This window comes from Artemia franciscana, chromosome 7, assembly GCF_032884065.1.
Source record: "Artemia franciscana chromosome 7, ASM3288406v1, whole genome shotgun sequence".
Lineage (NCBI taxonomy): Eukaryota > Metazoa > Arthropoda > Branchiopoda > Anostraca > Artemiidae > Artemia > Artemia franciscana.
In genome coordinates, this window is record NC_088869.1 from 18,475,685 (window position 1) to 18,502,600 (window position 26,916).

General features: G+C 36.5%; 1 protein-coding gene across 1 annotated transcript; it reads left to right on the top strand.

The window, feature by feature from the left end:
- The first annotated feature begins 1,316 nt into the window (after nt 1-1,316).
- Nucleotides 1,317-17,354, top strand: LOC136028934 (cytochrome c oxidase subunit 7A2, mitochondrial-like). Its single transcript, XM_065706915.1, has 3 exons — nt 1,317-1,453; nt 9,386-9,508; nt 17,168-17,354. The coding sequence occupies exons 1-3, from the start codon at nt 1,448-1,450 to the stop codon at nt 17,303-17,305; spliced, it is 267 nt and encodes an 88-aa protein (XP_065562987.1). The 5' UTR covers nt 1,317-1,447; the 3' UTR covers nt 17,306-17,354.
- The last annotated feature ends 9,562 nt before the right edge of the window (nt 17,355-26,916 follow it).

Genomic DNA, 26,916 nt, shown 5'->3' on the forward strand with positions numbered 1-26,916 from the left:
TAGAAGCTCTTTTAGAGCCGAGTACTTCAACAGGCTGTAAAAGATGTTTCAAAAGATGGAATGTTGCACGCCTCTTCTAAACGGAATTTAATAAATGAAAACATAGCAAAAAAAAAAACAGTTATAATATTTAAACAAACCTCTGGAACAAAAGACAGCAGACTTTAATTAGCAAAAATCAGGACTTACGGGACCAGTCACAATTTTGACTGGACTTACAGGATCCTTTATCAACAGAAAAAAATGGATTAAGCGAAATTAAACAGCGTCCTGTAAAGAAAACAAAAACTCATATCTTAATAACTTCTAAATATCACAGATCAAATCACTGTAAATAGAATGAAAAAGCAGCACAAAATGACACACAGATTGTCTGCGATATAATTCTAATTTGGTAAGATCTAGCAAATGAGGCAATCCTATATTGATTTGAAAAATTTATGCATGCCCTAGGTTATAACCCATGATTGGTCCTGCAAGGTAAGAATCTATTCAACTTTAAAGGAAATTTAAGGTTGTATATAGCCACAGGTCAAGAAAAAATTATGAATTATATTTGGAATAGATTTTTTTTTTATTTGCTAATATAGCTGCGATCCGTTTGCTCTTTCATCATTAATCTTATCTTGTGTGTCCTTCCCAAATAAAATTCACCACAAGAACAAGGAATTTTTTGTATGCCAACCTTACATTTATTGAAATCGAATCTTTTCTCCTATTCAATAAAAACCTTATAGCTAGTTGCAGTTTAAAAGCTGTTTTATATTACGTTTTAAATTCTTTGCTTAATTTTTGTGATAAAATTGGAATATACAGTAAATTCATGTAGCTGGCTATTTCAACTACTTTGGTTTTACACACAAAATAATTATGCTCCAATTTTCTCACGAAAATTAAGAAAAGTAAGAGATTTTAGAATGATTGTCGTTTTGTTTGGAATTTTAAGAACCAGCTTGAATAGATCAAGCTGTGTAATTATGTAGATAGAAAACATGAGAGTGCCTTTTTCTCAGGATAAAAACATTTATCTCAAAAAGAAGAGGTTTTTTTTTAATGAGGATTGTAAGCAGATCCTTCACTGTCTAACCAAGCTAATGGATGATAAGAACTTGCTACTATAGCGAGTTCTTATTTGCTACTATAGCAAGCTCTTACCATTCCTTGTCTTGGTTTACTGGGAAGGAATCATATCTTAAGAAACTGAAAAAGTTTAGCTTAGTCCTTTTCAGCCAACGAAATATAACTTCATTGTCTGATGAAACGCAGATTGTGATGAATAAATAAAAACAGGCTTCTAGTGTGGACGTCTGCTTGGCAGATTTCTAGCCGTTTTTAAGAACACGGCATATGTAGATGCACTTTTAAGAAATTTGTTGATTCAACCGTTTTCTTACGCTTTACGTTTAGCTGGTCTAGAAAACCAATAGAAAAATTAAAAAGTGCAAAAATGAAGGTTAGGCATTTACTGCTCTTTCCTAAGTAGGCTACTTCCTCTTTCAGTTTGATTCTTAACTAAGCTTAATTTCCCTTATGTTAGTAGGTAAGGCCCATTTGCAAATGAAATCCTAAACTTCCTCTAGCACATAGGCTAGGCCAATCTATGGACAACAAAATATTCCAGATTGTCCATCCACCTCGATATCTACTCACGGAATGGATATTGAAAATTTTACAGAAACATTATTCTAAAAAACTTCAGTTAGTTCAATATTTTTGTCACAAAAAGCCCAAGTTTTGTTTTATTGGTAAATCCAAATCATCAAAAGAAGAGAAACAGTTACTGTTTTTTAGGCTAGTGAAACTAGATTGATAGTCTTTATGGGTAAAACTCTAGTTAGACTACTTTTTGCTATCTTTGAAAGGGGTTGCATCAGGAATATAAGACTTCCAGTAATGAATCAACAGCTATAAACATACTCTGGAAAGGTATTGCCAAGCTACTATGTCAAACCTCTTCTGATTTCTAAGCTGTAGAAATTTGTCTACTTGACAGGTCTCATCAAGTTTAAGCCTCATCAAAATTCCACCAACTAGAAATTTGGGGTAAAATTCTAGTTAATTGACTTCTTGCTTAGTTATCTCAGAAAGGGTTTACATTAGGAAAATAAAACTTTCAGGGATGAATCTATAGACTAAAGTATGTCCTGGGAAGGTATTTTGAAGTCACTACCTCCATTCCTCCCTCTAGAAGGCCCTGACCTTTGATGACCTATAAAAATATGTGTATTATAAAAGTGAAATCTTGCAAAATAGATCTTCTGCTTAATTGAGGTACAACAAAATTGTTTTCAGCTTCATAACTTTGCTCAATTCCATTCTATAAGGTTTTAAAGATATGCAAATACATTTCCTAAATTTGGAAAAAAAACATTCATATGGCTCAAAACTCTACTCAAATAACAGGAATTGCATTTTCAGAAGTAAAGGCAGAGAAAAAGCAAGTGGTAACTGAAAATTAAGATAAAATGTTATTTTGTCAAAATTTCAATAAGTATAGACCTGTCATGTAGGCAAATTTCAGGGCTCTCTAAAGGGAGAAGGAGTAGAGGTGAGTACTTTAAAACACCTTCCCAGGACATACTTTAGCCTGTAGACCTATCCCTAAAAGTTTCAATTTTCTAACCTAAACCCTTTTTGAGATAGCAAGAAGTCAATTAACTAGAATTTTACCAATTCTAGTTGATTGACTTGGGCTATCTTGGGAAAGGGGTTAGGTTAGGAAATTGAAACTTTCTGGGATGAGTCTACAGGCTAAAGTATGTCTTAGGAAGGTAGGCTATTTTGAATTACCTGCCTCTACTCCTTCTCCCTCTAGAGGGCAAAGACCTTTGATGACCTTCAAAATGTGTGTTATAAAAGTGAAATCTTGCAAAATAGATCTTCTGCTTCCTGAAGTTTGAAAAAAAAACATTGATACAGCTCAGAATTCTACTCAAATAACAGGAATTGCATTTTCAGAGCTAAAGACAGAGAATAAGCAACTGGTAACTGAAAATTAAGGTAAAATGTTGTTTTGTCCTCTCAGGGACTAGAGGACCCTATTCAGGGTCCTCTAGAGGGAGAAGGAGTTGAGGTGGGTACTTCAAAATACCTTTCCAGGATATACTATAGCCTATAGACCTATCCCTGAAAGTTTCATTTTCCTAACCTAACTTCTTTCATGGATAGCCAAAAGTCATTCAGCTAGAATTATGAAATTTTATAAGATAACATTATACATTAGTTTTCAGTTTGCAATTTCTTTTCAGTTTTGTTTTGAAAATCAAATTTCTGTTATTTGTGTAGAATTTTAAGCCATATTAATGTTTTTTTTCTTTCTAAACTTAGGAAGTGTATTTGCTGATCCTTAAAACCTCATCAATTGGGATTGGGCATAGGCCTAGTTGTGAAGCTGAAAATTCTTTTCTTGTAATTCATCTAAGCAGAAAACTTGTATTGCAAGGTCTTACTATTAAACCATAAAGATCTTAGAAGTCATCAAAGGTCAGTGCCCTCTAGAGGAAGAAGAGTAGAGATAGGTACTTCAAAATACCTTCCCAGGACATACTTTAATCTGTAGATCTATCCCTGAAAGTTACAGTCTCCAAACCTAACTCCTTTGGCAGGTGGTGTGATAGACTGTATTTGAAAAATCAAAATCTTGGTCATCTATACCTTTAATAATACAGAACACATTGATAAGGTTATTACAACACCATCTGAAATTGACAGAATACCAAGCCTAGAGAGTTGCTCTTTGTAGGGAAGATGTTGAAGGTACGGAATCATCCTTAACACCCTCCTTTGTACCTTTTCAATGCAAAGCTCATCCATTACATTTAATGGAAACCAGACAGAAGTGTTATAATCAAGAAGTGGGCAAACAAGAGACTTGTAAAGCAAAAGGAAATTTCAAAGATTGAATTTTCTAAAACTTCTCTTCAAAGATGATAGATGGTAGTTGACATTTTTCATGATTGGTAAAACATATGTTTAAATACATTGAAATATTGTATGGTATAAATATGAAAAGAAAAAATATTACAATATAAAATTGCTGAAAACAAAGCAAGTCATAGAACTTGCCACCCCTCTCCCTAAAAAAACTTCCTGGCAAGGCCAAAGGTGCCCTGCCTTGCCTTTTCTGTTGTTGTGCTGGTAGACATGTGTTGTAATATTTTTTTTTATGTAGAAAAACACTGATGCAATAGGAAGGGCAATTTTACCCTCCCCCCTCTTGCCAGCACCAATAAAACAGTTGTTAATTGGAAATGTTCCTGGGAATCAAGAGGGATTGGACATCTATTTCTGCCTACCTCCTTCCTTTCCCTGAACTATTTCTTTATTTATCTGAAGGCTCTATTAGGGTTAGCATATTTTGGCACTAAATACATTCTTTGAAGCATCTGCCCCCCCCCCCTTCGAAAAACAACCCATCACCCCTCCTTCATTACAGCTGGTGCAAACTCACACATAATCAGAATTTTTCCACAATAAGAAGAGAGGTGTTACCCTGCAGCACCCTTATTCAGGTTAGCCCAAATGGAGGGAGATGAGAGATTTATTCCTACCTCCCCCATCCTCTCCATACCCATTCCTATATTTATCTGAAGGCTCATTGAGATTTGGGCATTAAAATATGCTCTTCTAGGGATCTCCCCCTCCCTCTGCCTGCACAATTACCCATTGTCCCTCCTTTATAAGAGCTGAAGCTCAATTATACTCTTTTTTCATGATGTTTATTTGTCTTAATTTCCTTTTGGCAGCTCAAGTTGACATTTGGGGAGAATTTTCTAGTGACAAATACACCAAACCCTATTGTAATCATGTATATGTAAAAATTATGGTCTTTTATTTGAATAAGTGGTAGAAACCTAGGTCACCTAGAATAGAAAAGTGAGTTAGAATGTTACATCCTTCTTCTTTTCTAAACTAGATAACTGGTACAAAACTTTCATAAAATTTGACCATTTACATTAAACTAACTAAACAAAGGCTCTTCCATATGGCACTACACTTATAAGTTCACTACTTATTCACAACTTATTTGCCACTTCATACCCTTAGTTTAGGGAATTTCTCAGTTGTCAAGTCTCTGTATTGACTTCAGAAGCTGGCCACGACAGATTATGCATGGGGAGTTTTGGGATTCTTCTTTGGCTGGGCAAATGGTGCTTGGTGCTGGAAGGAGTGTGCAGAGTACTGAGCTACACTTAAGATTTCACTATCATCATTACAGGTGGGAAGGGGGTTATTGATGATGGACTTATAGGGACTGGTGAAGTTTCTTCTTTGGGGCTTTCTTCCTCATGGTCAGTGAGGTTTGGTGATTGAGGGTGCTTGTTTAGCATTTTTATGTGTTGCCTGTTGTGTCAGCAAGTTCCTCCCTCGGTTGTTTCAATCATGGACAATCTTGGGTTTGCATCTACTCTTAATAATTCTGGCCTGCCAAAATTTCCCACAAATTTGAGCTTGGACTGGTTGACCAATTTGCAAAGGTTTTTGTTCCTTTGACTGTCTGTCATGATATTTGCTTTGGCGTGACTGTTGTTTTATCCAATTCTGTTGAAATTGTTTATGGCAAATGGTTTTTGGTGTGAGAAGCAGTTTAATGCAGGGAATGACTGACCTCAGGTTTCTGCTCATCAGCAGTTGTGAAGAGGATGCTAGATCATCAACCAGGGTGTTCCTGTGCTTCAGCAATGCTAAGTTGAAGTCATGTCCTGTAATATCTATTTTGATAAGCATATCTTTGGCTGTTTGCACTGTTCTTTCTTCTAGTCCATTTGACTGAGGGAAGTTTGGGGACAATGTGGTTTCAGAGATTTCCCAATTATCAGTGAACATCTGGAATAGTGTGGATGTGAACTGGGGGCTGTTGTTGGTTATGAGGGTACAAGGGATTCTTTAGCATGTGAAATGCTTCTTAAGACAGGATATTATGTGATGTGTATTTGCATTTCCCCCCAATTTATTGACTTCAAAAAAGCAATTGTAATAGTCAACAGTAATGATGTAGTATTTTCCATTCTTGCAGAATAGATTTTACATGACCTTCTCCCATGGTAGATGAGTTATGCTGTTTGGCATTAAAGGCTCTTTTTGGTTGTAATTTTGGATAATAGAGCATGCATGACAGTTTTTGATGTATTCTTCAATATCTTTTGTCATTCCAGGTCAAAAAACAATTACACACACTTGTTTCCTTTTTTTTATACCCAAATGTGATGAATGGATGCAACTGAGAATGTTTTTCCGCAAATTTCTTTGAATGACCAAATGATCTCCGTTCATTATGATCTCGTCTACAACTGTTAGTTCATGCCTGACGTTCCAGAATAGGGTGAGCATTGCAGGGAGGTTTCTTCTGCAGGATGGCCAATCTTTTTGGATTGCTTGGGCCAGCTCAGCTAACTGGGGGTCAGATTTTGTCTCCTGTTTCAGGCTCTTGAATCTGGCATTGCTGATTGGTAGAAGAGAAATGATTGAGTGAACATATAATTCTATTTCTTTTTCCATTTTCTTATTGTCTTTGGGGAGGTTTAGCCGCAACAGGGCATCAGCAACAGGAATTTCCTTGCCAGGGCAAAATGCTATTATGAGATTGTATGGTTGAATCCTTATGGTTGAATCTGTAGTATTGGTGATGACTTTGATATTGGGCAATTTAGGACTACTTGCAGGGGTTTGTGGTCAAAGATGAATGTGAATTTTTGACTGTATAGATACTGGTGGAAATCTACACTACCAAAAAGTATAGCATAAAGTTCCTTCTCTATTTGCAAGTAGTTCTGCTTGGTGGAGTTTAGTGAATGTGATGCAAAGGAGATTGGCTTTCTATTTTGGCTGAGGGTGGCATTAAGGCCAAACTTTGAGGCTTTGACTTGCAGCTCTGCATTGCCTGCTGTTGGATCAAAGAATGCTAATGAGCTGCAAATGGATTCTTTGATATTAGTGAATGATGTATCATGCTGTTGTTCCCACTTAAATTGTTGCTGTTTTACTAGGTCACAGAGTGGCTGATTTACTGATGATAGATTGGCAATATACCTTGCAAGGTAATTCATCATTCCTAATATTGTCTGGAGTTCATATTCTGTTTAAAGGGTTTGCATATCATGTAGTGCTTGGACCTTTTGTTGTTCTGGGTGGATTCCGTTTTCCAATATCATGTGCCTGAATTCAATTGCTACTGCACTTGAATACGCATTTTTGGAGGTTTAGCTTGGCTCCTTTTTCACGGGCTCTTATGAGAGCACTGCAAAAATTTGCATCATGTTTCTCAATGGTTTTTCCTGAGATGATACTTTTGTCAACAATAACAGAGAAGCCTTGGATTCCTTTGAATGCTTCTTCCATGCATTGTTGGAATTTAACCTGAGCTGAAATCAGTCCAAACAGTATCCTTTTGAACTTATAACAGCTGTATGGTGTGTTGAAGGTTGTCAGCTGAGGTGATACTTTGTTTAGGACCAGAGACCAATAACCATGATGATGTTGGCATGGGATGATGTGGCCTCTTGATAGCCTTGTTTGTGTCATGTGGGTCAATGCACACTTGGAGACTTTTGTCAGGCTTTTCAATTACATTTATGGGGTTTGGCCAATCTGTGGGCTTGAGTACCTTTTTGATTACTCCAAAGTCTTCCACCCTATTGATTTCCTTTTTTAATTTATCTTGGAGGGAAATGGGGATGTGTTTAGCTGGTAAAGCTTTGGGTTCAGCTCCTTCTTTAAGTGTGATGTGGTATTCTTCTTTGAGTTGTCTGATAATTTGGAATATGTCTTAGAATTCTTTTGTGAATAGGTCTTATTTCAGGACTTTTGATTTTTCTACTGTCACAATCAGCTTGATGAGTTTCAGCTTGCAACTGGATTCAAAGCCTAGGATTGGCATGGGAGCATCTCTTACTATGAAAAAGGGCTGTATTTTTTTGCATCCATTTGTGTATGTGCATTTAAGGTTACATATTCCAAGTGTGGGGATTTTCTGACCTCCAAAGCTGGTAAGTATCTGTAGTGTCATGTTAATTCTTGGTCTTGATTTGAGAATATTGAAAAGTCTTTCAGGTATGGTATTAGCTTGAGCACCAGTATCAATTTTGAAGGTGACATTGCTTTGTTTGTTGACCAAGAGCTTTACATATTGCTGATCATCACCTTTGTCCATGTTTATAATATCAATAAATAGCTCATCCTTATTGTTGTTCCTGTGATTGTGATTTTGCTGTTGTTGGCTTATAAAATTTTCTGATTTTTTAGTACTTTTGCAAGCCTTTGCAAAATGGTTTGGTTTTTCACAGTTGCTGCATATTTTTCCTTTAGCTGGACATATGTGGGAGGCTGAATAATCTCCACCACAGTAATAGCATTGTCTACTTGATGTGAAATAATTTTTTTCTTTAATTTTTTGACAAAGTTGATCTCCTGCTTCATGTTTGTTTCTTGATATGGCTTGCTTCCACTTGGATTAGACTGTGACATTGTTTTGAGCTGCACCTGGGTTTCTACATGCATTCAATCAATGGTAACTGCTTGTGACAAGGTAAGGCTTGACTCTTACTTGGAGGAGTTTCTCTCTGACTTTTGCTGATGAAATTTTACATGCGATTCTGTCTTTTATCATTTCCTCAGTAATAGCTGTAGAATAGGCACATTTGCGAGCCAGAATCTTCAAATTGGTTATGTATTGATCAACTGATTCGCTATCTTGCTGGTCATGCTTATGAAAAAGGTACCTTGAGAAGACAGCTTTGCTTTGTGGGTTGGAGTATTCTGTGAATTTGTTTATATATGGTTGAATCTTATCTTGCTCTTCTGTTGTGAATGCTAAAGTACTGAAGATGTCTCTTCCTTTATCTCCAAGCCAAATCAGCAAGAATGTGCGCTGGAATTTTTCAGTTTTTTCACTCAGGGGGCCTTCTAACATCAGAGTTGCATGGTTTTGAAATCTTGTCCATGCTTCTTTAAGATTGTCACTTTTCCAGTCCATTGTTGGGTAGGGAACACTGATTTCCATTCTTCTTTATGAGGTTTCTGACACCATGTAAAAATTATGGTCTTTTATCCAAATAAGTACTAGAAACCCAGGTCACCTAGAATAGAAAAGTGAGTTAGAATGTTACACATATAAAAGAATGGTAGGAAGATTTGGCAATTTTGATTTTTCTGTGTTGGAATAATAGACTAAATGATATTTTTTTTTTATAGTAAAATGTAAAGGATAATCTAGACTTTAGAGGGTTTAAGTGGGCAATAGGCCCTTTAAACATTATGTCTTCTTCTAACAGAAATGGTTGTTCAAAGTAGGGATGTTCTTTTGACTTTCTGTGGTGGAGGTGGTATTAATAGGCAGTTTCTTGAATGTCATGCCCTTGGGTCATTAATATTTTTTTTTTTTTTCTAGACTGTACTTCCACTTGTCAGATCACTACGGCAGCTTTCTACCTCAAGGCCTGTATCATTTCAAGATGCTCCAAATATTCCCAAGGGTTATTCAAAAGTGAAGGAACTGCAGAAAAAATTTCAGGTGATTTTTTATTTTTTGAACAGATAACTGTAAATGCTGCTGGTAGATATATGTCCAACCATTTATTAGAAGGAAAGAGTTAGAGGATTTTTAGGGGGCTGGGTTTTGAACAAATAGCGAAAAAGGAGCAACATTTGGGCCCTACTTTTTCATGGGGGGGGGTAACTTTCCACAGTGAAATGGGACAGTGGGTAGGCAAAAATGAAAAAAAGTGGTCATACAGAAAATTTGGTTTTCCTTAATTTTTCAGATGTTGTCTATTATTATGAAGAAATGCCAAAAGATCATTTCATACAAATCTATACTTCCTGAAATCTTGGCTTGCAAAGTTCATTGGTTTAGCGCCCATACGAAGTTGGGATTCTTCTGTGAAATGTTAGAAATAACTCAGTTTTTGTTACACATGGGCCTGGCCTCTTGCTAGAGGTATAAAACTTAGCACATTTTGAAAATTTGTGAAACAAAGGGGAGATGGCCAGATAGGGTACTAATAGGAAGAGCTCTGGCTGAAGAGTCCGTACAGTCAGGAATTGTGAACTTCCTGGCAAGTTTATGTGTTAATGCCAGCATTGTCATGAGTTGGACAGAGAGGGGCATTATTGTTCATATGTATTTCAGTCCATTAAAATTGTCCATTATTTCAGTCCATTCCTCTATGTGGCTAGATCTTCTACTTGGCTGATGTCATCATGGCCTCTACAATTGAATTTTCTAATGCGTAATTACATTGTGTTCATATGTTTAAATACATTGAAATATTGTATGGTATAAATGTGAAAAGAAAAATATTAGGGGAGATTGGTATATGCAGGGACGAACTTTGGAAAACCTCCAAAATGTATGGTTAACATTGGATAGAAAAATGGTTAATGGCTCAAATGAAAGCCCCAGAACTGCTGCATGAACTTTGATTTTTCTAGATTTTTCTTGTATAGGTAGAAGGAAAAAAGGGGCTTGTCCCTGCTTATACCATTTGTCCCACTAAGTACCGGGGTGGTGTAACTTGGGACATGAGGTGGTATACTCTGGGATATAGTAAAAAGATTCATGTATTGGTAGAAAACCTTGACTATTCTTTGTATAAAAGCTACAATAAAAATTCAACTTTAAAAGTGAAAATATCTTCAGCATAAGACTGGACTACCAGTCAGCAAACACGAAGTATGACGCTGCTCTGTAAGCTGTACCAGGTGCTGGGGTAGGAGGTAACAACTTTTTCAAAATGTCTTCCCTTGGATAAAATATCGAGTCTTCTCGGTCCAGCCACTTCCACTTTCTTAGACCAGCCATGCACATGACACTCACTCTGACACTGTTCTTGTTTTTCTGTAGGACAGACCCAGGAAAATACTCTCCTTTGTAAACAACTTTGACAAAATCTCCTGTAGAGACACTGTTAAAGATCTCTTCCTCTTTTTCACTTTCATCTTCCGATTCACCTAGTTTCATGGAGTCATCACTATCATCATCAAGAATAATTTTTTCATCATCACTTCCTTCTGAATCCACAAATAGCTTTTTTGTTGTCAGATCTTTGTTTGCTTTCCCAGCTCTCCCAACAGTCCCGATTTTTCCTATAATCCTGTCACCCTGTGCTTTCTTATCTTTTCTTTTGGCTTCATGTTCTTCAATCTGTTTTTCACAGGAGTGTCAGTAAGAATCTTTGTAGAGCCTTTCTTGCTGCCTCTGCCACTCAGTACACGTGGCTTGGCTTTAGGGTATGGCCGAACTTGTTCTGGCGTCACAGGAACTGAAATGGTTGTAGAGGATTGTTCAGGCCCACTTATACTTGGGGTTTCGGCCAGACTGTTTTTAGGTCCAACTGGATCCAAAGCATCAGATGTAGGTCTGTCAATTACAGCAGAGTTTAGAAAACCATTTTCCGTAAAGATGTCTAGCTTGTAAGGCCATATCCCTGTCTTCTCAAAGCCCCTCATTATGTTGTTCGGCGTGAAAGATACAGGGAAGCTTTCACCAACAAGAGATGCAATCTTGTATATCGTCACTGGCTTCCCTGGGTTGCCTTGGTCTGCCTTGTTGTATTGGCACTTGAAGGGAAAATACACGCTTATGTCTTCGGTCTCCGGTTGCTTGTATCAACCCCAAAAGCCTTTTTATATGATAATTGGACTATATTGAATAAAAGGACTGTCTCAAAATTTCTATTGGATGTGTCTCAGGAAAACACGACGTGTTTGTGTGTGTGTGTGTGTGGGGAGGGGCTTCGCTCTGATCACTTTGACTTTTAAAAAGGACACTAGAATTGCTGATTATAACAGTCGAATCCAATGAGTCCCCTCCAAAGCATTTACAACCACCTATTTTATAAGAACCTTATATGCCCCGAGGGTATAACTTACATCCCTTGTCCTGAGAGCTGTAGGGGGTTTGTATTCCTCACAGACATAATTTCTGGACTCTCCAACTACAATGAACAAAATTATCATCTCCAAATTTTGATAGAAGGTGTTAAGGGAAATGATGCGCGTGAAGGAGGGTTGCTCTCAAATCACTTTGACTCTTCAAAGAGGCACTATAACTTCCAATTTCAAATCAAATGAGCCCATCTGAAATTTTTACAACCACTCATTCCATAAAAACTTTATAATCCCCCAAGGCATGACTCATAACCCTATCCCCAGGTCACTGTGGGGTTGTGTCAACCCTAGAGGTATTGTTATATGTTCTTTAGACTATATGAGCAAAAGGGAATTCTCACAATTTTAATCAGATTCGTTGGGTGAAGAGAGGTAGTCGCGAGTGGGGGCTAATTGCCCTCCGTCACTTTTGACTGTTTAAAAGGAATTAAAGCTTCCATTTTTTAACGAAATGAGCCTCCTCTAAAGTTTATACAACCATCCCTTCCATAAAAACCTTAAATACCCCAGGGGCATAATTTACAACCCTTGCTCCCAGGCTCTGGGGGTTTGTTTCAACCCCAAAAGCCTTGTTATATGATATTTGGACTATTTTGAATAAAATGGCTAACTAAAAATTTCTATGAGATGCATTTCCGGACGTGTTCCGGGACGTATTACGACGTGTTTGTGTGTGGGAGGGGGAGAGGGGGTAGCTATCCTCCCATCGCTTTTACTCTTTAAAAAGAGCACTAGAGCTTCCGATTACCAATCCAATGAGCCCCTTCCGAAGTTTATACAAACACGCTTTTTATAAAAAAAACCTTATATGCCTCCAGGGCATAATTTACAACCCTTGATCTGAGGGCTGGGGGGGGAGGTTTGTCATCCTCAAAGACACATTTCTGGACCTTTCGACTACGTTGAACAAAATGGATATCTCAAAATTTTGATTGGAAGTGTTTGTGGAACTGATGGACGGGGGGGGGATGGATGGGTGTTGTTAGTTGCCCTCCAATCACTTTTTACCGTTCAACTAATAAAAAAGGGCACTAGTCCTCTCAATTTTCTATCAAATGAGCCCTTTTTGAAGCTTCTACGTCAACGCTTTCTATAAAAACCTTATATGCCCCAAGGAAATAACTTACAACCCTTGCCTTGAGGGCTGTGGGGGGATGTCATCCTTGAATACACAATTTTCGGTGCTTTCAACTATGTTGAGCAAAATGGCTATATCAAAATTTTGATCCGAAGTGTTAGGAGAAATGATGACCGTGAGGGGGGGGGGCATTTTCCCTCCTGTCACGTTCGACTATTAAAAAGGGAACTAGCCCTCCCAATCAAATGAGCCCTTTTTGGAGCTTCTACGACAACGCTTTCTACCAAAAGCCCAGCGCATAACTTACAACTCCTGCCCTGAGGGCTGTGGGGGGTTGTCATCCTCAAAGGCATAATTTCCGGACCTTTCAACTACGCTGAATAAACTGGATATCTCAAAATTTTGATTGGACGTGTTTGGGGAAACGTTGGGCGTCGGAGTGGGTTTGTTGCCCTCCGATCGCTTTCGAATAGTAATAAGGACACATTTGCCCGATTTTCGAAAAGGGGGAAACGTCCTCAGAAAGTCAAGGAATATTAACAAATATCACACCATCAGATTAAGCATATGAGTGTACCATATTGTTGACGTTTCAAGTTTCTATATACAAAAATGTGGAATTTTGCATCTTTTGCCAGAAGAAAGATCATAGATGTGTGTTTATTTGTTTTTCTGTTGTTTTTTTGTTGGTTTTTTTCATGAGTGATTGTATCGAACGAGTGACCCTAGTAGATTGGGAATTGCCACGTTTAGTCGAAAATCAAAACTTCTAGTGCACTTTTTAAGTGACCAAATCGATTGGATGGCAACTAGTCCACGCTCATTCTCCCCCAAAGTCATCCAATCATAATTTTGAAATAGTCATCCGATCAACATAGTTGAAAGATCCAGTAACTATGCCTTTGGGGATGACATTGTCCCTGAGGAAAGGACTGTAAATTGCGCAATTTGCCCGCTGTGTTGCACATATAGTGTTTGCTGATGAGAAATATACTAACATTTTTTGGGAGTATTTTCTGGGGGGGGGGCTCCATGGGGAGAATTTTCCCTGTGAGGAAAGTTTTCGAGGGAATTTCCTGGGAAATTTAACATGGGGGTGAAGGAAGGGGATTTTCTTGCGTTGTTTGAACATGGTCAGATATTAAACAGAGAAGTCAAGTTTTTGAACTGCAAGTAAGGAGGAACATTAAAACTTAAAATAAACAAATTATTCCGTATATAAGGAGGAGTGCCCCTTTCTCAATCCTCGTTCTCGGCACGGAAATTTGACTTTTTGTCACAATTCTTTAAGTAAGATTGCTCAAGCGCAAAGGCCGTTGAATTTGAGTGAGATGTATTTTTAAAGAACTTAAGGACTTCAGCGTGAAGTGCGAGGGTTGAGGAAGGGGCAGCACCCTAATAGGCGGAATAGTACTTTATAAAAGCTTATTATTCTTAATAAATGACCCTTGTGTTTGGAGACGTTCTTAAAGAATTGAACAAAATCTAAATCTAGCGTAAAGAGCGAGGTAATTAGGATGGGACAGTCCCTTCGACTATATGCATGTGGAATAATTTTTGTTTTAAGTTTTAATGCTGCTTCTTACTTTCCGTTGAAAAAACTAGTTTTTTTATTTATTTAATCGCATTTAAGGAATGTACTAGGGTCATTGTAGCTTTGAGTCTCCCCCCCCCCAAGAATGTAAAAAAAGCTAATGGCATAAAATATTTTTCATTTAGTTTGTTAATTTTGTCAACATTCCAAAACATTATCGGTCACTGAAAAGTGGCAAGCTTTTTAAATGGAAGGCACGATCTAAAAATGTTTGAAGGGATTGTATCCATCCCTTTATAAACCTCCTTCATTGATGTTAATATTTGGGATTTGACCTCTGCCTGAAAGGAAATTTGTTTATTTCAAAAGCTAGAAAAAATATCCAACAGAAAAATGGAAAATAAATAATTTCAATTTTTCAAATTGGCTAGAACCTATTCTAGGCTTTTTGAAAACACCTATCTTTGAGAAAGTAAATATCAACTTTCAATTAGTTTGGGGGTTATTTTTTTTCGGGGGAGGGGGGATTACAAAAAAAGCTTTAAAAAGCGCATCCAAAATTCGTTTATATGCATGTTTGTTACGTTTGCCGTTCGGACAAAAATTCTGGTTGGGGATGGGCATTCCCCCCCCCCTTGGGATATGGCCTTGCACACAGTTCTACCCTGAAGAAGATGTTCAATTTAGGTTTCAATAATTCGTTGATTAATTTCTCGTAGTTTTAAGTTATAATAGTATAGGACTTTTTTTGCTCCTCCTAAGTTTTAATATGGCTCGTTGTTTTTTGCTGAAAAACTTTTTTTTCTCTTTTTTTCAAATTTAACTTCTGATCGTTTTTTTTATTGCCAAAGTTCTTTATTGATTAATATATTGAATTTTTTCTGCTGTTTCTCAGATTTTCAGTGTTTCAGATTTCAGAGTTTCTCAGATTTTTGAATATTGGATTCCAATATAAATAACCTGACGCTCCAGCCGGACAAAACAACGATTAGGTAAAGGACTTTACATGATGGTTGATATTTTTCAAAATTACAACAACTGTCGGTCGGTGCTAGGCGGAAGAACAAAGCATAGTTCATTACACGGCGGAGGGTTGAAACGTCTATAATACACACCATCTGGCATAGTAAAAATCAGCTGCACATTTGGAGTTTGTAGTCCTAGTGCAGCACTATCTCACACGTTTTTCCATGCCTTCTGCCTTAGGTGTTTAGATTAGTCTTGTCGCGTTAGACAGTTCAGGTTGTTGGATAAGAATTTATTCAATTGGATGTTGCATATTGGCACTGAATTCGAAATTGATCGTTCTTAAATTAAGTTTCATTATATTCTGGCCAGTTGATTGTCCAGGTTGCTGCTCTTCCAAAGATTGACCTTTTTCCACAATTGTGAATTTGCGTTTTTTTTTTTTTTTTTTTTTTTTTGCGTTGTCATTTAGGCATATTCCAAATTTTAAACTCACACTTTCTTAGCTTGATCTAGTAAAGAGTGAACCCCAGAGGATCAAAGCAGCAGTCACTCAAATATGACATACCCAATATGACACCATCTTGTATATGAATATGCAGTTTTTGTCAAATATTTGTTTTATTTTACATATTAAGTTTAGTTAATTACAAAAGGCACTAGGTATAGCAATTTCCTTTCAAACAAGCTATTAAACAGCATCCTAAAATGTTCCAATACCCTGCTTGCAGTGAAGATGGAGAAGAAAAGAATAAATAATATCAGTGTTACCAAAGCAAAAAGTGATTATCCTTATTGTTCACGGCAAGGGGCTGTAAGTTTGTTGTATGTATAGGGTTTTGGCGATAGCAATTCCAGTAGTGTGCTTTGTGTTTTGGTCCATCGCCATTTTCTTTTTAAACTTATTGAGATAATTCCTGAATCAGCTACAAATGGTAATTTTTCTCATTAGGTAGTTTGTTTAAAAATTGTTTTTAATTGTTGGTTACTATTGCCCGTGATTCGTTCTTTACTATTATTTATTATTGTTACTGGCCATTTCCCCTTGAGTTAAGGTGGAGCTCCCCTTAATTGACAAAACTGCGATTTTAGGGATTGCCACGGAGCCCCCCTCTCCATTTGGTTGCAGGTATTTATATTTCTTATAAATATTCAGCCATGACTTGTCAATAGATTGTATTGGAATAAAGAAACTCCCACTATTAGATGGAAAACCAAATTTGAGCCCATGGAAGCTTATGCTGCTTAATTATCCTCAAGCTATTGGTGGCTTCTCAACCAATGAAACTTCCAATGATGACACTAGAGACATTTTTGATAGTCACGGGATCATACCAATGTTTGAATTTCAGAAACTGTTATTTTCTATCTTAGAAATTTGTCTTTTTTAACAAGGTGTGGATGTGATTTTTGCAAGACTATGTACAATAATGGCTCATTGAATTAAATACGCTTTATTAAATAATGTATTGATAATAGATGTATTGAAAACTGTTTTTGTTTGAATGGTTGTCAGATAGTAGACTATATTTAGACAAAAATACAAACAAAAATAATAAAAATGTAGCGCTTGCAGATAATGTTTGGTATATCCATCGGTTAATTCGCTATAGTCCTGTTTAAATCTGACAGTTTTGGTAATATCTTTGTTGTGTGAGAATTCAGGTCAATTATAGTACTAATAACGTGTTTTCTTTTTCTAGATTGATGATGGAAAGCCAATTCATTTGAAAGGAGGAAAGTCTGATGAATTGATGGCAGTTGCCACTGGATTCCTGTGCGTTTATGGTGTAGCCAATGCGTTATACTACATTTACACACAATCTTTTCCTCAGAAATAGTATTTTGTGAAAAATTGAATTTTATGTTAAATTAAAATAGTTATATTAGTTCGTTTTGCTGCCAGCTATAACGGTTTTCATCATTGTTTGACGTCTCTTTTGTGACACAATTAATACCATTTTTTTCTTTTTTTTTTGTCAGCAAGAAACCACTATTTCAATCCATTTGAATTCCTGAAAATATGAAGCAGTCTTTGCTTCCATATTCGAATTTCTTTCGTAACCAAAACCCTTGTTGGTAGTCATTTACGTTATATTTACGCAGCGTCTTTTCTTCGAAAATGAGAAAACCAAATATTAAAACCAAGCTTGTGTTTGTTTATTGTTACTTTAAGGATTAGAAAAAAAGCGGGGACATATGCTGACATTCTTTTAGGGGGAGGAGAACAGTTTGAAATCGTAAATAAAGCGTGGTCTACATCGAGACTATTGGACATTATAAGAGAAATTAGAGATTCGGAGGGGGAAAGGTTCTTTAGCTACGTTTTTGGAAAACAGATAAACGCCTATGCTAAACTGTTTTAGTAAATTGTATCAGACAGTTAAAGGTACCGAACGGTCAAAAGGGACAAACTCATTATGATATTAATCGAACTTCTAAAATAAGTAGCTTCGATAAGAATATATCGCTAAAGTTTGACAATTTGTCTCAATTCTTTAAGAACAATTCCTGAAACATAAGGGTCGTGTAATTAGAATCAGAACGTTTTAAAAGTTCTTGAAAATTTTAGCGTGAAGAGAAAGGTATTGAGAAGGGGTCAGCCCCCGCCCCTCATATACGGAATAATTTCTTTTTGTTTAAGTTTTAATGTCACTCCTTACAGTAGAAAAGCTTGTTGTTGTTTTTTTTAATGCCTAGAAGGATATGTTCCTTTGGCTTCTTTTACTGTTTATTTTCCTCCCCGGGGGTAATTTTATCACACCAATGGCCCTAGGATGTCTTAACAGGGCTCATTCGAAACAAAATTGGAAGCCCTAGTGCCTATTTTAAGTAAAAAAAATTACGCCATAACAAACTGGTGTTTTTGTAAGTAGTATGTGTAAAATAGAAGTTTGGGCTTAAAAGCGGCCAGCGTGCTATCGAGAGAAAGTTTTGTGGTAGCCGCTCGATTTAGAAATATTGAAAACACAGTATGTACAAAATAAATGCTTATTATTTTGGAACCAATAGCCGTAGGATATTTGGAAGCTAATTTTAAAGCTAATTTTAAAGCTTCATTTAAATATGCGAATTCATTTAAGGCTTGACACAGTTAAATATAATAGTTCGTGATTATGCATAAGTTATTATTGGGGAGGTTCGGTAGACCTTATTGCGGTGGGGTGATCTCTGAAGCATCAAAAAGTTGATTTTTATTCCCTTTGTATTAAACCTGTTTCTCGAAGCATCTTTTAGCAAAAGATGTTAGAGCAAACATCTTTTAGCAAAGATGTTATAGAGTGGTTTTGAAAAGACAGTAACTTGTTTTAGGGTAACCCCTTGGCATGTCATAAAAAAAACGAGCAAAAAATAAGCTTAAAAGATTTTGAAATTAAATTAAAGAGTGACATTCAAACATACACCGAGCATAAGCTGTTTAAGCTATGCCAGAATGGCATAGAACCTCCTTATGTGTGGTAGGGGCAATTTGTCTCCAAAATCTTCCACTATTTACGCTAAAGTTTGACTTTTACCTTCTATAGTTTAAGAACGAATGATCAGACACAAGGTTGTCTGGAATGGAATAAAAATTATTTCCAATATTAATTCGAAAATGGAAGAGTTTATCGAGGTGCATTTGTTTTAAACAATTACATTTTTTATTCCAATGCAATTAATAAATAAAATGCTTACGGTTGAAGACTAACTAAAGTTTTTGCACCCATAAATGTTTTCAGTAAAATCGCTATTGTGTAAAAAGTGGGTGTTGAGAATATTGTTCAAGAAAAAAAGCTTATTTTTGCTTTTATTTAAGTTCGAAATGTGAACACCAAGATCTAGCTGCTATAAGATCAGTACCTTTACTTTCAATATTGAAAACTTGCAGAAACGGGCTGGAATTTTGTTAAGATGAAATGAAATGTGGGGATTAAAAGTCAAGAAATCAGGAAACAGAAATATTCTTAGGCAGAGGTGCCAAAAGCGCTTTTTTAATAGAGAACAATGCAAGCCTTCTTAAAGGACATGCATGCTCACGGGATGGAGGAGATCTTGGAAAATTAACTAAAAAAACTCACGCCCTCCATTTTTTTCATGCGCTGTAGCTAGCCTTCTTATTTTTCACAAAAATAATAAATATTGTCTAGAGTTTTGTCAACTTTTTACTAGTAGCTATTAAGGGGAATTAAGTGGCAACTACATTTGACAGTTAACAGACATGGATAATTATTGCTGATCAATTCGTCTCTATACACCATCTTTGAACTGCAGCAAAGGGGAAATCAAATTATTACTGTGACTTACTTTTTCTTAAGCATTTGCAAAGTTTCTTTGAGCCTAGAAAACATAGAAACAGGTTTTTCTTGGGAATTTTCCATGAGGGTTAGTGACGTCTACTTGTACCGAATGTCAATTGTACCAACAGGCCTTTGCAAAAAAAGCTTTTTTCTATCAATTAGGTCTAAATAACGCTTTTTGTCAATATATGCTAACACTTACAGTTCCCTACAATACGCGTAGGAAACAATAAACAAGCATTGTAGTGCTTTCGTGGAAGTCTTATAAAATTCTAGTGTGTCCGTTGCACCATAGTATCGTGCAAGATTCTATCACAGTAAAAAAAAAAGTTAGTTTGGTTATCTTTTCCTTTGTGCTGCTGTATTGCGGAGATAACACGTACTTGAATTTCTTTTTTGGGGGGAGAAGAGGTGTTAACTGAATAAGCGTGTGAAAAATTTGGAGAATTAGGTCTGTATAGCCAATAAAGTGATGCGAATCAACCTTTTCCTTGTGAATGGTTTGTTTAGAAACCCATTTTCCCAGATAAGTAAGAAACTTGTCATTTTTGCCCTCTTAAATGTCTTATAAGGCTTAAACATAAGTAAAGTCTTGTAAGGGTTAAGAATACGATACATATTTTAACCTTAAACGTCTGCTTATTGTTAATACTGGTGGTTTTATTCCAGATTTCAGCCTGCAAACTCTTTTTGAGCTAAGGCTCGTTTTTGTTGTTTTACATCGTAAGTATTTAGTTCGAAAACTTTTCTAGTTCTTTTTTTATCACAAATTCTTTGAAATGCCCATTGCAGAGGTACAAATTCATTTCATCACAACCAAAATATCGACATCTGTGGAGTGCATAAATGTTCATGGTATATACCAGAATTTTCTTCCTGAAGCAAGTGATGCAACCATTTATCTTCAACCAGTCAGATCGCGTGAACTTGAGGATGTTTCGAAAAGTGTGAAAAAATCGGCAGCTGGAATGGACTTTATAACGTTTCAAATAGTTCAAAAAATTTACCCAATTGTATCTATTTATCTGTGGCACCTTTTTAATCAGCGTTTTGAATTTGGAGTGTATTCTTAATTGCTCGAGAAGTGCGTTGGTAATGCCTCTTTATAAAGGAGGGGATAACAAATATATGAACAATAACGAAGATATGATAACCGTCCGATATCTCTACTTCCAGTGATTTGTCGAATTTTCGAGAAATTGATTTATAGACGACTGATATTATTATTTTGAAAAAATAGTTTTGTTTTCACTCTGGTCAATTTGATTTTAGAAAAATGTCTACAGAGCATGCTTTATTATTTATTATTACTTTTCGTTAACATTTGCCTAGATTCAGGTTGAAAGGTAGCTTCAATTTTTCTAGATATTACGAAGGCTTTTGACTGTGTTGACCATTAGATTTTATTGGCTAAGCTTGAAAAATGCTAGAATTCGCTTTAAAAGCCTCAGTCCTGTCAAAGGAGATGGTACTAAAGTGCGGTGTGCCACAGGGGTCTGTGTTGGGTCCCCTATTATTTCTTGTATATTAGTGATTTAAATGGATCCCTCAATCAGCTGTCAACGTCAAGGTACAATGATGGCCCAGTACCAGCGATACTTCCAAGTTTTGCTGATAATGCTCAGTTTACAGCGGCTGCGAAAACAGAAGCGGATTTGAACAATGGCCTGAAACAAGGATTGGTGATAATTGAAAGGTGGATGCGAGTGAACAAACTGCTTGTTAATCAGAAGAAAACAACATTCATGTTATGTTCAATTAAAAAATGGACAGATAAAACGGACATGTATTGTAAAGTATCTTGGTGTCATGGTAGATGAATGCCTAGGTTTTAAAGATCATATTGCATTTATAAGTACTAAATTAGCCAAAAATGTTGGAACTCTGCGGAAGCTGAGCAATTTTTTTCCCAAAAAAGGTGATTAGAACGTTGAATTCTTCTCTTATTCGTCCATATTTGTTATACTGTGTTAAATTTGGTCGTCGACGTTCACTAGCCATCTATATCCGCTTCGTCTTTTACAAAATAAAGCTGTAAGAGTTTTGACCAATGACTTGTCTCGGAATTTCGTAAGATGAAGGTATCATCAATTAAAAATTCTACCATTTTTGGGTTTGGATGAATTTTATGTAAATTTGTTTATGTGTGAATATTTTTCTAATTTGTTACCCGTATGTTTTTTGGAATTATATAAAGAAAGGGAACAAAGTTATGAAACTAGAAATGTTGATTTAGTTAAAACGCCGGTTCCAATTACAGTCAGATTTAAATTTTCTATTAGGTGTATTGGTCCTGAAGCCTGGAACATGCTTCCGACGAAAGTAAAAGACGTCCGACGGCCGTTGAGGAATTCCGTGCTTCTTTGCGATTTATTTGTTTTAATCAGTATTGTAGATATGGATTGAGTAATTGATTTGGTAGAGAGTATATGCTTGTGAGTGTTAAAAGAGAAATTGATCCATATGTTGCTTGAGGTGAGTGTCGGTATGTGAAAAGAAGCATGATGAATCATTGAGTATGAGTGTGGGATTCCCTTTAATTCCCTGTAAAAAATATATTATCTTTAGAATGCTGATTAATTGTTTAGTGGAGGAGGGAAGGAGGAGTCATAGAGTTTTTTTCCGAAGAAGTATATTAGTAGTTAAAGTGTTCTTTTTTTGGGCCGTCCCAAAACGCTAATATGTGTCGGGACCAATTTCGATATTGTTGGTACTATATGCAGTTTTGTTTGTTAGTATTATATGGAGATATCTATGTTGTGTTTTTTGTGACACATTTGTTAATAATAATAATAATATTAAAAAATGACTTGGGCTAGTAAATTTTCATCTTTCGAGACCCTGTCACTTTTAGAGACATGATATATTAAAATTTTCAGTGCAAGTGACGGTCAGTCTTTTCAAAAGAAACGAAAACTCGAAGAATCGTTGTTTTAATGAAGATGTTTCAAACAGTTTTGATTAATTTACGATAAAGAAGCGTGACTGATGTCAACAGAAATACATAGGTCGCAGTAAATGCTAATTTCCATTATTTCGTGCTGCTAAACAACATGTTGTCCTGAATGTGTCGGCCTTCTTAGGGCCAATCTGTTTGATAAAACAGATCGTATTAAGGGCTCATTTCAACTATTTTGTGCTGCAAAACAACATGCTATCCCGAATAACGTCAAAATAATAATGCAAAATATTCAAAAATACTCTTGATACGCTCGACGAAAGCACTACGTCTGCATGACCCTTGATTGAATGTGACGCATGGCACATATTTACACACGTGGAATAGTATGCGCCTTCTAGTTTCCCTTTCTATTCGTATCGGTTTCACACGACCTGTTTCGTTGGGTTTCCCTTTTAAGGCGGCGGAGATTTGTTACATTTTTTTTTTATTACATTGTTGAAACAGCACTTGAGGAGTGGCACCCCTCGAGGAGATTATAGCCAAGTAAACTACACAGCATTCGCATGGGCTTCTGATTAATGGATGATTCTTCTGGGCTTGGTCTGTTTTGACGGGCCTTTTCGGGCTGAAAAACTTCTTCCTAGCTAATCTATCTACTATGGGTTGCCTCCCCGTAGTAACATAATATTTTTAGGCATGAATATATAATGAGTCAAAGGTGATAGGTATGGGACTGTCTGTGCAGGAGTTCGACTCTTGTTGATCGCCAAGTGCTGAAAACCATGTTGTGACTAAGATGGGCACAGGACTGCACAAAGCCTCTATTCATACTGGAGGTCCCAGAGACTTCGTACTGTCCGGTTCTAAGCCGGCTTAAGCGCTTTCGTGAGACTTGAGAAGACATGTTGATCCCCATCCTGCACTGGCATCCAGGATCATTGCTTTTCTTGAGGCCAAATAATTTTAATGATTTAAAGAACATGAAAATTGGAATGTTAAGACGTTAAAAATGACTATCGTGTCGACATTTTGACTGACAAATTCAGACGATTCGAACTGGACTTATTAGACGTTTCAGAAACTCATTTCCCAGAGGTAGGAAGCATGAAATTAGGTGATATAGAATTTGTTTACTCAGGCAGGAAGGATGGGTTAAATAAACAAGGAGTAGGGCTTATGATGAACAAGGATGCTGCTAAGTCTTTTTTATGCTGGGAAGCATAAACAAGACTTATTTGATATAGGTAAATGAGGTGTAGGAAAAGAAAACAGTATTGGCTACAGACTTTTGCAATTTTGTAGGTATAACAATCTAATTATGACCAATACGGTGTTTGGTCACAAAATGGCCCATAAGTTGACTTGTTATTCACATGATGGTAAGACAGCAAACCTTATTGATTATTTTATAGTAAACCGAAGACTGACAGGATCAATACAAGATATTAGTGTATATAGGAGTGCTGTTAAAAGTAAAGATCACCATCTAGTAGTGTCTAGGGTTAATTTTAAGCTGAAATTTGGGAAGGATAACTACCTCTCGAGAAGTTATGATGTTGATAGACTCCATGATGAGAATTTGAGAGAAACATTCCAGGAACAGTTGAATACTAAACTTGAGAGTTTAAAATTTGACAATGAGGAAGATGATTGGAATAATTTTAAAAAACAGTTTGTGAAGTTGCTGATGGGTGTCCTAGAGAAGAAAGTTAAGACTGCAGCTAGGAATATTAGTGCAAAAGCTGCATCTTTAATAGAGAGTAGAAGGGGTTTGTACAAGAATTATCTGAGTGACAGGTCGTATGAAAACAAAATTAATGTAAAGAAGGTGGAGAAAGCAATAAAATATGAACTAAGGAGGTGTGAAATGGAGTCCATGGATAACATTGCCAAGGATTTGGGAGATTCAGATAGACGGCATAGTAGTAAAATATTGAACTGACATGTTAATAAATTGATTAACTAGTCAATACGGACTTGTCCCAGTTAAAGATAGGAACGGGGCCATAATTAGTGATAAGGAAAAAGTTAAAGAGAGATGGACGGAACATTTAGAGAATATGCTAAACTGAGATACAGTTTCAAGAAAAGATGTAGAGGAAAATGAAAAGTATGTGATAACTTGGATGTGACGGAAGATTTGATTTGTGAGGACGAATTAGCGATAGTACTAAAGGGATTAAAAAATAATTAGGCTCCAGGTGCTGATAGTGTGGTAAATGAGTTTCTTAAATATGGTGACTGAGGTTAAAAATAAGTAAATGAGGATTATGAATATGGTTTTCGAAAAAAAGGGAAGTACCTCGCGATTTTAGGGAAACATTATTTAAACCACTGTATAAGAAATGTGATAAGAATGAGTATCGTAATTATCAAGGCATTAGTTTCGGTCTCTGTAGATAGCAAATTACTTAGTAATATGATACTTTTAAAATGAGGGATGTTATAGTCAAGTTTTAAGAGAAGAACCGTGTGGTTTAGAACAGGTAGAGGATGTGTCGACCAAATTTTCACTCTTAAACTAATAACTGAAAAGTGCCTTGGTTGTCAAACATCTTTGGTCCTCAGTTTTATAAATTATAAACAAGCGTTCAATTCTGTTGATAGAAGAGCATTACTAAAGGTCTTATCCTTGTATGGTACACCAGAAAAATATATTAAAGCAATTAGTATGATGTGTGAGCATACCATGCTAAGGTTAAGGCAGGAAATGAGGTTAGCATCTGCTTTTGTATTATATGAGGAGTTAAGCAGGATTGTGTTCTATCCTCCTTTTATATGAATTATTTTGATGGACTTTGTCTTAAGGGTTCTGTTGATATAAGAGCTTTAGTAAAGGTTTTAGCCTTGCATGGTATCCCCCTTTATATGGATCACTTGGATGGAAAGAAGCACAGGAATGGCAATGGGAGACCACGGATTCAAATGAAAAACTCTCATGGACTTAGATTATGCTGATGATTTAAGCATCCTGGATGAAAGTGCGAGCAAAATGAATGAACTTTTTGGCTTTGCGAGTTTAGGGTGCTAGAATAGGGTCGAAAATTAATGTTAAGAAGACTAAGAAGACTAAGGCTAGGAATAAGTGAAGACGAAAATGGGACGTTGGGTAACGAAAAGATCGATCAGGTAGACAGCTTCACTTACCTTGGCGGTATTATTAGTAAAGATGATGGGAGCAGTGAAGGTCTGAAAACTAGAATAGCCAAGGCTCAGGGTGTTTTTTTCACAGTTAAAAAAAAGTCTGGAAGAATATCAAGATAAGTCTGTAAACCAAGATTAGAATATTGGAAAGTACAGTGATGACAGTGGTCAAATATGGCTCTGACGCATGGGCATTCCGAAAAGCGGATGAAGGATTGACTAGATATTTTCCAGAGAAATTGCCTACGGATTGTTTTGGCTGTACGAAAAATGTAGTTCAATCTTACTTCCTAGGGCTATAATGAAAGAAAGGTTGAGATGGCTAAGGCACGTTCTCCGGATGAAGGATGACAGATTTCGGAAGATTGACCTTATCGGACAACCATCTAGGGGTAACCAGAAAGAAGATCGTCCTCGTCTGGGGTGGGAAGACGTCATAAAGAAATATTTAAAGGAAATGGAAGCTTCCTGGGAGGATGTAAAGAGGGAGGCTTTGAATAGATTGGGATGGAGGAGGAGCGTGCGTAGCTGTGTTGGCCTCAGGCGGCTTGCTGCTGCGGTTAGTTGTCAGTAGTATTATTAGAATTAGTAGCTGATCTACAATAACTTACGGCAATGTTCATCCTTGTTTTTTTTTTTTTCTTTTTTTTTTTAATTGACCAAAGACACAAACTTGGTCTGTTTCAATTGTGATAGTTGTAGAAATAAAAATTTAGTCTTATTTTAAGCAAAAACCTTCCCATTCTTTTTTACTCAAGCAAAAGGGGGGATGTAGTGTCGTGTCTGCTGTCGGTATGTAACGCCCCTTTCATAGTATTTGTAACTTAAGCAGTATGCCTGACTTCCCCGAAGCACGTTTAGACTATATCTGTGCACCTTTTAATATTATGATTTGAAAAAAATAGCTATGAGCCAGTTTTTAATTGGCTGGCCTCGTCAAACTTCAAAAATATTCAGACAAATTGGATTTCGGTACTGTTAGGGAATTAAGCCAAACCTTATTAAGAATGGGTCTAAAACTAGCTAATTACCAATTCTAGCATGAACTCATTATGAATAGGCCCTTACTTGGAACTACTCATCTATATGATTTCATCCTAAAATAGTAAAAAAGTTAAATAAACTGGAC